The 15,653-nt window shown below is 38.9% G+C and overlaps 2 protein-coding genes across 5 annotated transcripts; both read left to right on the plus strand.

Annotated features, from left to right (window-relative positions):
- The first annotated feature begins 3,426 nt into the window (after positions 1 to 3,426).
- Positions 3,427 to 11,625, plus strand: fip1l1b (FIP1 like 1b (S. cerevisiae)). 4 transcript variants are annotated; one of them, XM_044015449.1, is made up of 16 exons: positions 3,427 to 3,731; positions 3,993 to 4,047; positions 5,307 to 5,370; positions 5,455 to 5,567; positions 5,951 to 6,015; positions 6,152 to 6,259; positions 6,370 to 6,521; positions 6,709 to 6,827; positions 7,222 to 7,278; positions 8,262 to 8,358; positions 8,643 to 8,799; positions 8,956 to 9,037; positions 9,310 to 9,365; positions 9,604 to 9,793; positions 9,919 to 10,056; positions 10,960 to 11,625. In XM_044015449.1, exons 1-16 carry the CDS (start codon positions 3,653 to 3,655, stop codon positions 11,102 to 11,104), a joined length of 1,677 nt encoding a protein of 558 aa, XP_043871384.1. In that variant the 5' UTR covers positions 3,427 to 3,652; the 3' UTR covers positions 11,105 to 11,625. The 4 variants fall into 4 exon arrangements, with proteins under 4 accessions (XP_043871384.1, XP_043871385.1, XP_043871387.1 ...); XM_044015450.1 differs by having other exon boundaries at positions 10,963 to 11,625; XM_044015452.1 differs by having other exon boundaries at positions 6,370 to 6,500; positions 10,963 to 11,625.
- A 782-nt stretch (positions 11,626 to 12,407) lies between these two features.
- Positions 12,408 to 15,508, plus strand: LOC122760337. Its single transcript, XM_044015448.1, has 6 exons — positions 12,408 to 12,973; positions 13,549 to 13,691; positions 14,371 to 14,432; positions 14,530 to 14,643; positions 14,997 to 15,095; positions 15,199 to 15,508. The coding sequence occupies exons 1-6, from the start codon at positions 12,854 to 12,856 to the stop codon at positions 15,321 to 15,323; spliced, it is 663 nt and encodes a 220-aa protein (XP_043871383.1). The 5' UTR covers positions 12,408 to 12,853; the 3' UTR covers positions 15,324 to 15,508.
- The last annotated feature ends 145 nt before the right edge of the window (positions 15,509 to 15,653 follow it).

Genomic DNA, 15,653 nt, shown 5'->3' on the forward strand with positions numbered 1-15,653 from the left:
TTTTTTATGTGAAAAACTTTGTGTTACAACGATGTGCATGAAACCAAAGCACGTACCAAACACGTACCAAACAAAGAAAGTTTAAGTTGAATTTCCAGTGCAAAATGTCAGAGGATCTATTCCTATAATCTCATTTGCTAAATCACTTGAATTAAGGAAAACAATATTTCAGTTTCTCAAATAACATTTGCCACACTTACCCAGAAATAAACAGTATGTGAGGCTTCAGTGGCACATAAATATGTTCGTTTTCACAACAGATGGACCTTTGTCTTGCAAAACAATCAAGTACCGTGTTAAGCTGGCACATGTGGCATCGCACGGTTGAGATAAGCATATGTTTGATCCGAAGAGATGATGTGGATTGAAAATGTGCCAGGGCACTGACACGATGGGAGTAAGCTAATATCAGTGTGGGTAATTACTGATAGCCCAATGATCGCCCTCTTTCTGGATAAACCTGATTAGCATCGACGAGGCTGTAAACTGCCCTAATCCAGCGTAAGGAGAGACGGAGAGATGCTAGGATAGAGGGAGGGTGCCAAGAAGAGATAGAGCAAGAAAGACAGGAAATATAGAGTGTGTGCAAAGAAATAAAAGAGAAACAAGTCCAGCTGCATGTTTACAATGTGTCATAGTGTGACTAGGATGTGAATTTGGTAAAAAAAAGAAAAAGAAAAAAAAAAGTAATAATGTTGGCACTGTGCTTTAAGATTGGGTCCTAAAATTCTAAATGACCTGGAGTCCAGTGAACTTCTAGTCTAAAGTGTTTGTTTTGATATAGTATAATTCACAAAAAAACATGCAAACTGAATCTATAAATAACAAAAGCAGGCGGAAATCATAGAAAAATGAAATCAATAATAAGATGTAGACGATGTAATGAAACCACTAGACAAGTTTGTATATAACTGAATGTTAAAGTTAATAATGTGACAAATGCAACCTAATGTGTTATTGTAGTGTTATTATTTAAAAAATATCGGAAAGTAAATGTAGCGCCTGCGAGTTTTACACCTCTGTTTTAAGAGGATCGAGTGGGTTTTTAATGAATTATTGTGGTCCCCATATAAGAACGTTCATTATTCTGTACATTTGGAGATATGTGTTTATAGATGCGTGATATGTGTTTTGTTGTTTTGTTTTTTTGACAGCAACAATAGTCTTGTACAGTGTCATGTCTTATCTGTTTCATTCTGTCTATTTACTTACATCATTCTTCAGCGATGCTATTTGCATTTAATTCCTTCACAATTTTACATTTTTTCTTTGTCACATACTCAAAAGACAGATTTGTTGTTGTTGCTGGTTTTTGTTTTGTTTTCTTTTTTAAAAAGAGCCCTCAAATGAAGGAAAAGAACTGGAGGAAAAAGGGGAAGGGACAGTGATTAGGGTGGAAAAGAGAGATGCAGTGGGGGGAGATGGAGTGAATGAAATAAATGCAATTTCACTGATCAGTTTAACTGAGAGACCATTAGCATCCCTCTCTCTCTCTCTCTCTTTGAACCATTTTGTGCATGTGTGTTTATTTGTGTGAGTGAATGTGCTAAAGCCACACAAAAGCTCACACATATAATGTGATATTTGTGATATGAACCCTGCTCACGATGGTCAAAAACCAATGTGCTCATGAGTATAATATTACTCACCTCTCCCTCTTTCTCTCTCTTCAGGTATGCAACCTATTTTCCAATTGAATTTCAGCATTACATATACCGAATTATGTGTCTATGCTTCTGTGTGAGCTCCACAGTACAGAAATTATGTGAGCCGAGGATTTTGGTCACAGAGAGAGAGTGAGAGAATCCACAGATTTTCCTTGTCATTTACTGACAAATGCTTAAGTGGCCCCCACTTAACTGGTCAAAGGCCATAAGTGCATTAACAATCCTCTTTGCATTAACTGATATCTTCATGTGCGAACAGAACCACAGCAGCAATCACTCACAGACTCACATTACTGATGGTGACTCTGTTTATCATGTACACTTGTGTGAGTAACAAGAGTGTGACATTTACTCAAGTTACTTTATACGTTCACTCCTTGAGCCACAAATGTTGTTATATCAGTGCAATTTAAGGATGTTGCTGCTGACCTACACCAGACTTACTGTATATAAACATCACATTACATACAAATGGAGCTGTCTCGTCTGGCCGTGCTGTCACTTAGTCACTTTTGTCTGTATTTCCCGTTCTGTGTAAAAACAAATGTTCAGTATTCCTGCACTCTGTGGCCTAAATAATTCCTCAGAAGACAACTTTTGTATACTAAGCAATACAGGGCTGAACAATCTTGAATAAATATCTAATTGTGATTATTTTTGAATGACATTGCGATTGCAATATGATTATTTTACATAATATAATTATTTATAACATATATATGTATATATATACATGCATACACACACATTCTCCCTGTGCTTAAGACCCTCTAATATCACCCTTTCCTTGATGCCTGCATTAATTCCAAATGTCTGTCCTAGCCCGGTGCCAGCAACATAATAGGGGGATTTGTCTCGCTATCTCTAGTTTCTGCCCTTTCCATTTGAGCTTTATGCATCCATCAGGATATATTGACAACCAAGATACATGTGACTGTAGGACTGCACCAGAACAGAGTGTATGAGACAGGATATAGATGCGAGTCCCAAACAGCTGTTTCTGTACATGTGCCTCATTGCCCTGTTGATTTTTATTGAAAGTCATTAATAAATACAAAACAATATCTTGTGCTGTGCCATGTTTATGTTCTTGTGTATGTCACCTGTACTCCAGTTGTTGGGTATTCAACTTAACAACAGTAGATTTATGTTATTTGGGCTTTCTGAAGCTATTGGTTTCAAGTGATAAACTTTATTTTATGAAAAAAAGCTGCCCATCTGGGTCTATCTCATATACTCAACTCTGTCATAAAATGAATGAATGAATGAATGAATGAATGAATGGAGAATTATAAACCATCATTTGAAAAAATATATACATTTGTGAAAGACAAAAATAATTAATAACATGAATATTAAAGATTTTAACATCACAGAGGAATAAAGATATCTAAACTTAACTAAATGTGAACAATTTCATTGTCAAGACAGAAGAACTTATCAAGCCCTACACCTTCTTTACATTATCATTTTCACGCTTTCTGCTTTGGTAAAAGACTTCATGTATACTATTAAAACAATTCAGAAAACAGATACAAGAAAAAGAAAAAAACAAACACTCACAGTGAAATTTCCAATACATATTCCATCATATATCCATATTGGTTCCTTTTCACCAAAATCTGTTCAAAATAATACATGATGCCACAGAAATTGCAGTATGAACATTATATTATCCTCAGATTTGCTCTTGTCATAATTTAAGAAGTGATGTTTGTTCTCCTCCAGGGGGCGCTGTGGCCGTCGCACCTTACGTTGACCTTAGCGGGACGTTTACAATCTCTTCCGGGCGCACGCTGACACGGAGAGACTGGAGCAATACATCCATGATCTGAAGCTAAATCCTTAAAGTTATAATAGTTCTATGTGTAATTGCGTTTTCATCGTTGCAGAGGGAAATTGTACGTTTACATTTAAACGCAGAAACTTTGCGTGTTCTCGTCGAAGCCGCAGCCGGTTAACGGCTCTGTCTGTATTAACTGAACATGTCTGCGGAGGAAGCGGACAAAACAGCAACCACTGATGCTAGCGCTGGAGATGAGGAGGAGGAATGGTTGTATGGAGGTAAGGAGAAACATCTTAAAATCAAACTAAACATTATACTCATTCTGAAACCGACAGGTAGTTAAACCACTGTTTCAGCTGCTTTAGCGGTGCATTGCTAACCAACACTTTACTGTAACATTCAGAGAGTTAGCCTGGGAGCTAACCTAACAGCTAGCAGCCCCTTGTGCAGCTTTTAGTTACAACTGATCCCGACATTTTGTATTATAATATCCGTTTTCGTAAATAAAGATAAAGGAAGTTGCTTTGTTTTTGTTTCAGATGAGTCTGAGAGCAAAGATGAGGATGAAGAAGCTAAACTGAACGCTGCAGTCAGGTAAATAACAACCATTCATGCTAACCTACTAAAACAGTGTCACACTGAAGTGACTGCAACTCACGTGTTAAAATATAAAGCATTTAAAAGTTCTTTCACAGAGATCAAAGACATTGTCTCAGCACAGACGTGACATTAAACACACCTGTTCAATTGCTTATTAACTCAAATATCACATGGCAGCATTTCACTGTGGGGTGTGAATCAGAGGGTACCTCAAGATACAATACATGGTCTGCGATACCAATAATATAACAATACAACGATTCTTTCACATAGTGATACATCACAATATCTGTCTAACTGAAGAAAACAAAACGTGCAGGATTTCTCTATATATTCACAACATGAAGAACAAAGTACATAAAGTCTATGTATTGAACATGGATTTCTCCACATTGTCCTGCTGTAAACTCCCTCTTCTTTGGTCAGGTAACTTTTGCCCAAGTTTTCCTCATTCATTTGAGCAACATCGCTGCATGGAGATATCAACTAATGAAGCCCAGCAAGTGAAACTGGCAATTGCTGTTTTACTTTAGAGTCCCTTAATTTGTTAGAATTAGAATTAGAATATTGATATCTGGAAGGACACACCCCTAATCTCAATGCATTTGTTAGGTCTAAATTCAACCCGAACATCAGAATGGTAACAATTTCCCAGTTTTGGTGTTAATACAGTTCATTCATAATCTCAATCTGTTGATCTGTTTATCATATTTTGAATGCACATTTTTGGTGCCAGGTGTGCTGGTCTGTGCATTTCAGAAACTTTTGATTTATTGGGATTTTCACACAAAACCACATCTGTGGTTGACAGAGTATGGTAACAAGAAGTACAAGAAAATATCCAGTGAGTGGCAGTTCACGTGGTGAAAATGCCTTGTTGATGCCAGAGGTTAGGGGAGAGTCGTCGGACTGTTTCAAAATTATAGAACCAGAGATGGTAAGATTGGCAGAAGACCATCCCTGAATGGTTGAAATTTGAAGCAGAAGGCCTATAGCAACACAAGACCACACTGGGTGTCACAACTGCGCCACTTTATTAGGTGTTGTTATCCCTAATAAAGTGGCTGGTGAGTGTGTCTTATATGGGATGTATCAATGCCATTATTATTATTAAGAAGAATTAGAATGATGTACACATTTATGCAAAATAAAAACAATGTATATACTTCTTTTGTGTCTCCTATGCTTTTTTTATTGTTTGAGTATGTGTGTCATCTCTTGCCTGCAATAACTTTATACTTTCATATCGACAGTGCACCCACTGATGCCACAGAGGATGCTGCTGCACATGCAACGGGAAATGGAGTTGCCTCCGAGGTAGGTATCTTACATGCATACTGTATTTGTTCTCTCTTTTTTTGCTAGGCAAAACATACTTACCTGCTAGTTTTGTGATCTCAGGCCACAGGTGAAGCGGCAGGTGAAGATGTGGACAGTGATAGTGACAGCGATGATGACGACGATGATGTACGAGTCACTATCGGAGACATCAAAACTGGAGCCCCTCAGTACACGTAGGTGTAATTTATAGCAGATTAGTAAAATTGGTTAGTTTGAACAAAGTAATTTGATGCACTTCAAATTAGAATGGCTGATTTGTGGCAGTAAAGTTGTCCAGCATAACATTTTCATTAGCTGTGTTTTCCTTCAAGATGCTTTCAAGAATGTAAGCTCATAGTTTCCTCTGAATTCAGTTGGTGCATTTGTATTTTATTTGCAATGCAATTTATACTGGACCTTTATACTGAATAAGTTTATTTAGTTGCTTTGGTGATGCATACCTTGTTATCTTATTAAAATGTTATTAAACTAAATGTTTCCTTTTATCAGGGAATTCTGAAGCATGTGGTGTGATTATGATGGTGACAAATTTGATTGTAAAATAATTTTTCTCTAGAACTTATGGAGCTCCTCCTGTAAATCTCAACATAAAGACAATTGGCTCCAGACCTTATGGACAAGGTATCGTCCTCCTGATAATTCCTGATAATTTTAACCTAAACATGCATTCTCTTTCTATGTTCTTTTAAACTCGGACAGTAAATACTCACAATATATGCGATTTGCGTGCCTAGTAATGTTTTCTTTGTTTTAATAGCCTCAAAGCTGAAGGGAGTGGATCTTGATGCTCCTGGAAACATTAATGGGGTTCCAGTGGTTGAGGTGGAAATGGAGTCCTTTGAAGAGAAACCCTGGAGGAAGCCAGGTCTGTGCATGGAACTAATTTTTTTTCATTTATATGGTGTTTGGTGACATTGAGAACAGCATGCTGTGTCTAGCAAGTACAGTTTTTCATAGTATTTTTTCTGTGTGTAGGAGCGGATTTGTCCGACTACTTTAACTATGGGTTCAATGAAGACACGTGGAAGGCCTACTGTGAAAAACAGAAGAGGCTACGTATGGGTCTGGAGATTTCCACAGTCAGTTCAGTGACAAGCAAGATCACTGTGAGAGACTCTTCTGCTCATGTTCGTTGTCGTAATGTCTCTCAACTCTCACCACATTTTACCAGCTTCACTCATTAGATATTTGCAATCACAACTGATCTTCTGTCATTTGATTTAAGAACCACTGACTTCCTTTTAATGATAAAAACAAATTCTCAAACACATTTAACAATGAATACAATAAATGTTCGTTCTGCTTCTGTCTCAGGTTCAGCAAGGCCGAACAGGCAACGAGAAAGACATTTCCACTCTGCCTGTTCATACTTCGAAGCCAGATTTCCCATCTCCTGTGAGCCTGTACAAGTCTGCCGTCTGTCAGGTCACCAGGTATTAAAGTTTGCTTTTATCTGCAATTTAATACTTAACACATCTGAGTAAGACACACATCCATTTTCCTCTAGAGATGTACGTTGTGTTACTAAGTATGTCAAGGCAGTGGAGGGTTGGATGAAGATAAGCACTACATATAGTTACTTAAGAAGGGATGTATTTGTCATGGCTTGTCTGTGTGGTAGTAGTCCACTCTTGTAGAGGAAACTGTTCAGCACATTTTCTGCCTCACCTAAATTTCTCACGTTAAACTCAACACACACAGACTCATAAAAACACACCAGGTCACCTTGAGGTTTGCCAGTGTCCCTGTTACAATCCCATGGGCTACTTGTTTCTGTGTTGGGGCCAATGTTACTGTCATTTACCCCTGTCCTTTGTTTCAAAACAGTAGGATCTCCCCCCCTCAGTGGATTGGCCCACCTGTTCAGGACATGTCCTATTATATGTAAGTGGGCAGGGCCTTAAATGAGCCTGATGGGAAATGTGTAGTTGTTAAAAGCAGAGGACTTGGTGAATTATGTTACCAAAGGAAAACTCCTGGTGCTACGTTTTTGGCTCTGATTTTTCTTTTTCACCCATGTTTCTTCCTTTGTTGGTGGTTGATGTGTGGGATGCCATGATGAAGAAAATTGATCTAAAAATGTACCTCACTGTAGCAGCCAAGTACAATATAATGCATCTAAAGCTTTGATGGCCCATTGATAAATTCTATATGAGATAACGTTTGTTAAAGTTACATTATTATTGTTTAAACTCTTTTAAGGCCACTAAAGCCCCATGTCTCTCCAATAATAATGTTTTAGATGGTTATAGATGTTTAGATTATAAGAGATTATAAATGACCAGTATACCAACTGGTACAGCAGCATATTCATATTCGTCATTATTCATATATTTGATTTCTCATCCTGCTCTGTAAAGGGGTGTTAATGTGTCTTCAGGGAAACAATTGGTTTTGCAATAATAATTTTGGTAGAGTTCTTAAAGGCTGACATGTAAGTTACGTGCAGGATATTTGCATTATCCCAGGTAGGTCTTCGTCAGCCAAGCTGTGCCAATCCGAAATTAACATTTTCTTCTTTGGCTTCAAAGCTGAGCTCCTGTGGGTAGCAGGGCTGACAGTGGTCAAACTCTTAGCTTTAGAAGGTGAATTTGTATGTCTCTGTTTGAATGTAGAGAAAAGCTCAGAGATGAAAAACATGTGAATTATACAGATCAGTTTTTATGTAGCTTATACTTGAACTTTTAACGTTACCGATCATCTTACTGCTTATTGATCAGAATCTTCTTGGATGTATGCAAAATAACAGGAGAGAAAATGCAGAAAATGTATTACCTCTCATCCAAGAGTTTTCATGTTAGTTATAAATTGAATGTACTGCATTTCATTGGTCATATTCAATTGGTGTGTATTTCTTTAATTACCAGGAAGAGTGGTACGATCGATGTGATTGGTGGACAGACGGCCACAATCAGCAGGGTTGAAGGGCGACGCAGACACAACCTGGAGGGAAACAATATCCAGGTATAAAGAAGCAGTAGTGTGACTCCAAGAAATGTCTGAGTGATATACTTGTGTGTATGCAGCATTCCATTTAGCTTGGGTGTCGGAGACGAGTTGAACCATGTTTAGTACAAGTTTCAAAAGAAATACTCTAGTTATACCAGTGGTTGTTATTGCCAGTTGTAATAAGGCTTTTTGTGGAGAAATTCAAACTGAGGTTTTTGTCTCTTACTACACTGGAGTCCGAATAAAGAAGCTGCCCTCGCTGTGTATTCTCATTCCACCTTGTCACTTTTGTTGTGCAGGTGATTTCTGAACACTCTACATCAGATGCTGAACCAACTTCAGCTAAGATTCCCACCTTCTTCCCCCCTGGACCACTTCCTCCAAACATACCTCCACCTCCATTTCTCCCTCCACCACCAAATGTCAGCACTGCGCCCCCACTCATCCCCCCACCAAGTGAGTTCTCGTCCATCTCAGCTGGTCTGGACTGTTGTATTTATATACACAGGCAGCCATGCTGGTGCTTTTTCTTTGCATACACATAATCCAGTTTCATTGATGTTGAAAACTAACTATTCCTCTTGTGTCTTCTTCCTTTGTTTTCTTTTGTAGGGCTACCCATTACTGTCCCTCCTCCTGGTTTTCCTCCTCCAACGAGTGGGCCCCCACCTTCCATTATCCCCACTTTGGACAGGTAACTCACATGCACACAAACATTTCATAAGATAAAAACCGTTATGTTTTAAAAGTTAATGTGTGACTTTGTAGTGAAGATTGTACGACCACATGCTAATTTAGTTCGAGGTCTGTCACCAACTGATATTTACTGACGCTGCCAAGAGTTTGAAGTTCTGTTTGCCTTCATTGCCCGTTGCTTAGGGAAACATTAACTGCACAACCATGGACTTTATGTGTAAACACACATTCGTTCACTTACCATGTTATCTTTTCTCTGTGTCCACACAGTGGTCACCCTGGAGGTTATGATGGACGCTCTGTTCCTCCATACCCCTTCCCTCAAGGTGGAAAGCTTCACAACAAAATAATGATTTTCTGAGTCAAGCAGCACAACAAATCAACAAATGCCACTGCTTAATTTTAGTCTTTAACATTAATTCTGTATCTTTTGTTATTCAAATAACTGGATGTAGTGTATTGTTCAAAAGTATAAATACATTATCATCATTTAAACAAAGGTGTTTTTAGTTGAGCATTTTAAAGTCATAATGACAACCAAGTCTCTTCTTTGCTCCTCCTCAGGAGCTTATCCTCCACCCATGGCTGGAGGTGTGCCTCCTCCATGGCCCCCAATAATGGACAACTCTAAACCCTGGGATTATTATTCCCGTCGAGATGACAAGAGGGACAAGGAAAGAGACAGGCCCAGGGAGAGGACTCATGAGCGGGAGAGAGAAAGAGAGCATAGTCCTTCAGCTATGGGCTACACTAGGTGAGACACGCTGGCATTTATAAGCCATGAGAAACAAGTTTTGTAAAACACAACACATCAAATATTCTGTGGCATTTAAGCATAGACTAGGCTGTTTGTATGTAACTCCTCCCCACATTCCACAGTGATGAGGAGCGGTATCGTTTCCGCGAGTACCAGGAGCGTGAGCGCCATCGTGAAAGGTTGAGTCGAGAGAAAGAGGAAAGACACAGAGAGAGGCGGCACCGAGAAAAAGAGGAAGGACGCCACAAGTCCTCTCGCAGGTAAATGAGCAGATCACAATATATGACTTTAAGCTTGATAAATTGGAGACCCACCAGTGCTTATTAACGTGTTGCAGATCTACTGACATGAAACTGAGCTGAATTACATCTGATTTGATGTAACTGTGGTCCCATTTGTTTTGGATGCTCTAATGCCATGGGGGTAACACATTTCATGGACTTATCTACATTAATTCTGGACATTAATCGGTTAAAAAAGGCTACACTAACTAAGGCTGGGGTGAAAATTATTCATTTTTATTTGGAAGATCACAAATCTATCGAAATCACGCAGGACTTGACTGTGATAGTCTCACTTCACCATAATGGTCTAGCTTGACTGCGAGCTGTCATCTCCAGTGAAGCTATCAGCTGAGTCGGGAGATGTTTTTTGTAATTTTGCTGTCGATGGTGTAGAACCAGAAATACACATGCTGCTTTTCAGATGCTTTAGTGTCGTGCATCACAGCAGCACAGGAAAGAGAAAAGTCACACAACATCTTGACCGAAGTGAGAAAATGCCATAAAACAATCAACAGGGCAGCAATAATAAATAACAATAATAATAATGTTAATTGTTATCGACAATTATAATTAGCACTCATGAAAGCTGCGAAGGAACAGCTTCTTACTGCACTGCGAACAACTGTGCAGGAAAAGCCATCATCCACTTCCTTAGATTATGTGAGTGTTTGTACCAATAATGGCACAGTCACCATATTACAATAACTGCAACAGTGCCCCCTCTCCATTTCACTGCGGCCTTATTTTTTTATTTCACCCATTGATCCGCTTGTCTCTCCCTTCTCACCCTCCCACTCTGATTTGTTCCGTTCACCTCTCGGATCTCCCCTGTCGTCGCCCTCTGCTCTTTTCACATTCTTGTCCTTCTCCTTCCATTAGCAGCAGCAGCAGGAGGAGACACGACAGCGAGGAGGGAGACAGCCACCGGAGGCACAAACACAAGAAGAGCAAGAGGAGCAAGGAGGGAAAAGAGGCCAGTGAGGAGATCAGTGCAGACCAAGAGAACCAGGAGGCCATGGAGTAATGTTTGCTACCTCCCTTGTGTCCCCTCTCCCTCTTTGTCTCTGCCAGTTTCCGTTCCCTGTCTTTGTGTCCCTCCATTCTCCAACCGAGATGAGATAGAAGAAAAGAGCAATGAGTGCAGACCACCAAAACCAGAAAGTTGCAGAGTGTGCGATGTGTGCTGCCACTCCTCTCCCATCAGTCTCCATCCTCCTCCCTGTCGTTTGTCCTCACCATCACTTCAGACAGACAGGTGGTGATGGACGGATGTCTGCCCTCTGTTTCATCCGTCTTACAGTCACAAGCTGACATCAATCCTCAACCACCTCCAGTCTCTTCCTGCCCACGTCTCTTAGCACTGCTGCAACTGTTGCCTCTTGCTCACAGGTTTCACTGTACAGTCGAGATGATCAGCAAAATTTTCTCTCTTTTTCATTATGTCATTGATTGATCCTTTTGATTGTGTCCTGTGTGAAGACACCTGTAGAGAGCTATCAGTTTAAGTTCAATTAAAAAAAAAAACAACACTTTTTTGATAAAAAATTGTCTCTCTGTTGCTTTTTTTGATTTAGGAATGGTCCAAGGCACATCCAGGCAGCTCTGCAGCTGCCTAACATTTATGTGATTTCAATGTTTTTAAACAGAAAAAAAAATCTCTTTTGGGATGATTAAGGGGAAATTAAAATTAATATTTAATTTGATAATACTGCAAACGGAAAGACTTTACTGGCCAATCTAGACTGGATTTCTTGATCTCTTTATTATAGTGGCTTATCAGCTTTTAAAAGCAGTATGATGTCTGCTAAAACAGTAGCACAGTACTATTAAGCTGTTACAAATTACACCATTGCTAATCCATTGAAATGCTGTTCCATGTTGATGCATCATCAAATGATTTGCAAAAGTTTTTGACAAATTGATGGGAGATCAAGGGGCATTTACCTTCTTCATATGGTCCTCAGCAGATTGTGTTTGCTCGGCTAACGTGAGCTCAGTTGCTTTAGAGATGTTATCTATTCAACTAAAATTGTTCAGTTTAGCATTACACATTAAGAACTACAGATTAATCACTGTATGAAACTATTCTGTTTTACACAGAGAGACGGATTTTACGTGTTGATTAGCTGTGTTTTGCTCTCTGACCTGATGTGCAGTTTGAGTGCTGGCAGAATGAGAACACCGTTATCTAATGATTGTTTTCATAATCAATTAATCTGTCAATTATTGTCTCGAATAATCAAGTAATTGTTTGGCCCATAAAATGTCAGAAAATGTTGGTCTGAGTACCTGGAAATGATGATTTTCTCAAATTGTTTCATCCACAAGCCAAAATGATTCAGTTTGAATGATTTCTTTGTTATATGAAGTAAAGGAACCAGAAAAGTTTCACATTTAAGTTAACTTTGAAGAACTTGTTTGCTACTTTTACGAAGGTAAAGTCATTGAACGGCACTGCCTTTGGCTGTAACCGTGATCGTGTGTGTTCATTAGTCTCAATGAGAGATCAGAGAGGATTATTGGAGATCGATGGAATACATTAGGACATCTACTTAGCTCACTGTGTGCTGTATGATTGGATCTAAACTCCACAAACAGGTCAAAGTCTCCCCCTTTGTCTTCCTTCTGCTGTTTGGTTTGCTTGCATGAGATCACACTGTAGTTAATGAAAGCTGTGTGAGTTACACACAGGTGGGAATAAGGCTGACAGCAGATTTGTAGCAAGCACCGGATGAGGAGATTCACCTGAAGACAAACTAATCGAGGATCAGCCATGGAGAGCATGAATTGTGTGGCTGCTGTCGTCTTTCTGAGTCTTCTCTCTTTGGGACGACCTGCTCCTGTAAACAACTGTGGCAGTCTGGCAAAACCAATAACACTCAGCAATGAAGACGTAAGTGCCAAACTGCCTTAATTTGCATAATTAGATTCCAACCCATCTAGAGTAAGACACACTGGCTCTCTAGAGAAGGCTGTTAGTCTTTTGACTTCACCTGAAAGTCATTCAGCTGCTGCTCTGAACGTGGAAGTATTTCTGTGTTTCCTTCAACCTCTAAATGCTGTTAAATCTCACAAACTGTTCCTGTTATTGATGCCAATTTTCAAACGGCAGGTGCAGGATGAAGGATTACCGAAACCTGTATCTGCGACAGTGATTTACTGTAATGGAGAACTATACATAAACACAGGCCCATTTGAAGAAGGCGTCAACATGCATCAGAACTAGTATTACTAGTCATTAATGCCCCTCCAAGGAAGCTCCAAATCTATGCTAATGATGTTTTGTATTTTTCAATGTATTTAACATGCATAGCATGTCAAATACATATACATATATATATGTGTATATATGTATATATATATATATGTATATATGTATACATACATACACACATACATATATATATATAGAGAGAGAGAGAGAGAAATGTTGATGAAAACAAAACACACATGCTTTGTTTGCTCTAGATGCTGGGCAGGTGGCTGTACATCGGGGGGAGCTCTGACCTACCAGGAAGCCGCTCCTTGGGTCACCTGATGACCAGTGTTTGGCTGGACATCACTGCCACCGCCCAGAGCAACGTCCTTCATCTCATCCAGACTCAGAGAATGTAACCACTTCATTGCATCCACACTGTCACACCACAGCACTGTCATACACAAGCTCTATCCAAAAACCAGGCCATAGGGACAGTTAGTGTGTTTCTACAATCTAGATTTCCGTTCTGGAACGATTTAACTTAACTTTAATAACAGTAATAAACTTTATTTGTATAGTGCCTTTCAAAACAAGGGTTACAGCTCAAAGTGCTTCACAATAAAAGGAAAATAACATTTAAAAAGCAAATACGACAATAAAACACAATACAGGGTGGAATGAAAAGGAAAAGTCTAATGTCAAAAAGTAAAAACCCTGTTTTAACTTTGAAATAAAACAATGCAAATAAAACAGTAAAATACAACACAGCAATATAGGGTGGAATAAAAAGGAGCTAGTTGAAGGCTAAAGTAAAAAGATAAGTTTTAGCTGGAGCTGCAGAACCCATTTGTAGATACAAAAGAAAACCCAACTGCTTATAAATGTGGATCCAGAGATGGACAGGACTTGAAATGTACTCCTTCATGTTCACATGACTTCATTTAAGTGTCGGGAATGGCTTCTCATATTTAAAACACAAGTTTGTCGAAAGCTACAAGGAACCACTGCAGACGGGCTGAAGAGAGACCACTGATTTAGTTTATAAAAGATTGTACTATGACGTTATGTTCTTCATGTATTTCTTATCACAGATCCGGGAAGTGTACGAGCTTAACATACAACGTTACCTTTGAAAACAACACAATGTTGATTGGTAAGTGAGGGCACCACTGTCATGTGAATACAGGATCCTTAAATCTGCTGCATTCAAATAGACACATAATCTGTGTGTGTGTGTGTGTGTTTTACAGATAAACCTTTCTACCTGAAAGAAGTCTACCTGCCTACCAACTGCTCTGACTGTCTCGTTGTCTATGAAGAAATCGCCTCGGGCAAACAAACGTTTACCAGTCTTCTGCTGTTCAGTAAGAAAACACTAAAACACAGAAATGATCCTCCATGGACACAATGAACCAAATTACTATTATTGTTATTATTATTATCATTATTATTATTATTGCTATCATTATCATCATCATTATTATTATTAATATTGTATTAGTGTTATTATTATTATTATTATTATTATTACTATAATATTATAATCCCTTTAAACCAGGCTGAATTTAGATTCAGATACAGAAGCTGTGCTTTTCCAGCACGCAGGTATTTTGTCGGCTGTCTGCAGTTACTTAGTAAATAAATGCTTAAATGCAATAAATACTTTGATATTAATCTCCTGTAATTGACCATAACCCCAATTTATTTTTACTTGCAGGCAGAAGGAAAAGTATTGAAGCTGTTTTTGTGGAGATGTTTGAGACACAAGCAGAATGTCTTCAAATGCCATCGCCGATAATGACAAACCCAGACTACGGTGAGATTTTGACTAATCTCATTTCCACCCACTGGGACTCCATACTATGGCAGGTGATGAGTTACTTTGGTCACATGCTGTATTTATATGTGTGTGTTCACAGAAATTTGCCCGGACAACATCCCGCCCTCAGAGGGCCTCAGTGCCCTCAACTCCTTACTTGAGGCAAAAATGGGACATCGAGTTGCAAGATTTCTGGATACTATTTTCGACATGTTTGTGAACTGATTCGTATGTAGTTTGGATTTGTGCCAATGAGAAAGCCTACATGTTATTGTTATACACTAACAGAATATTACAGTAATATAAGCAGTGAGAAAATTGGCAAATAAAAATGAAGTCATTGACTTATTTTTAAATTGTTACAACTTTGTTACAAATACATAAAGAGACTTAAACAGTTGGGGAGTGTCTTCTGGCTCCTGTGTCCTGTTTTATTGGTAAAGTGGTGTGTGTGTGTGTGTCTCTGTCTTCCCATACAACATGTAATATCTCATTTTGGATGCCTACCCTATCACACATGTCTTCTACACTTTGAACGAACCTATTTCTGAGTTG

The sequence above is a fragment of the Solea senegalensis genome, unplaced genomic scaffold (assembly GCF_019176455.1).
Source record: "Solea senegalensis isolate Sse05_10M unplaced genomic scaffold, IFAPA_SoseM_1 scf7180000013451, whole genome shotgun sequence".
NCBI lineage: Eukaryota > Metazoa > Chordata > Actinopteri > Pleuronectiformes > Soleidae > Solea > Solea senegalensis.

Excerpts from the sequence above, each read along its gene's own strand:
- fip1l1b (XM_044015449.1), top strand. The coding sequence starts at position 3,653 with ATGTCTGCGGAGGAAGCGGACAAAACAGCAACCACTGATGCTAGCGCT. Across the intron at positions 6,260-6,369 it reads GAAACCCTGGAGGAAGCCAG|GAGCGGATTTGTCCGACTAC; the intron begins GTCTGTGCATGG and ends TTCTGTGTGTAG. Across the intron at positions 9,366-9,603 it reads TCCATACCCCTTCCCTCAAG|GAGCTTATCCTCCACCCATG; the intron begins GTGGAAAGCTTC and ends GCTCCTCCTCAG.
- LOC122760337 (XM_044015448.1), top strand. The coding sequence starts at position 12,854 with ATGGAGAGCATGAATTGTGTGGCTGCTGTCGTCTTTCTGAGTCTTCTC. Across the intron at positions 13,692-14,370 it reads CTCATCCAGACTCAGAGAAT|ATCCGGGAAGTGTACGAGCT; the intron begins GTAACCACTTCA and ends TTCTTATCACAG. Across the intron at positions 14,433-14,529 it reads AAACAACACAATGTTGATTG|ATAAACCTTTCTACCTGAAA; the intron begins GTAAGTGAGGGC and ends TGTGTTTTACAG.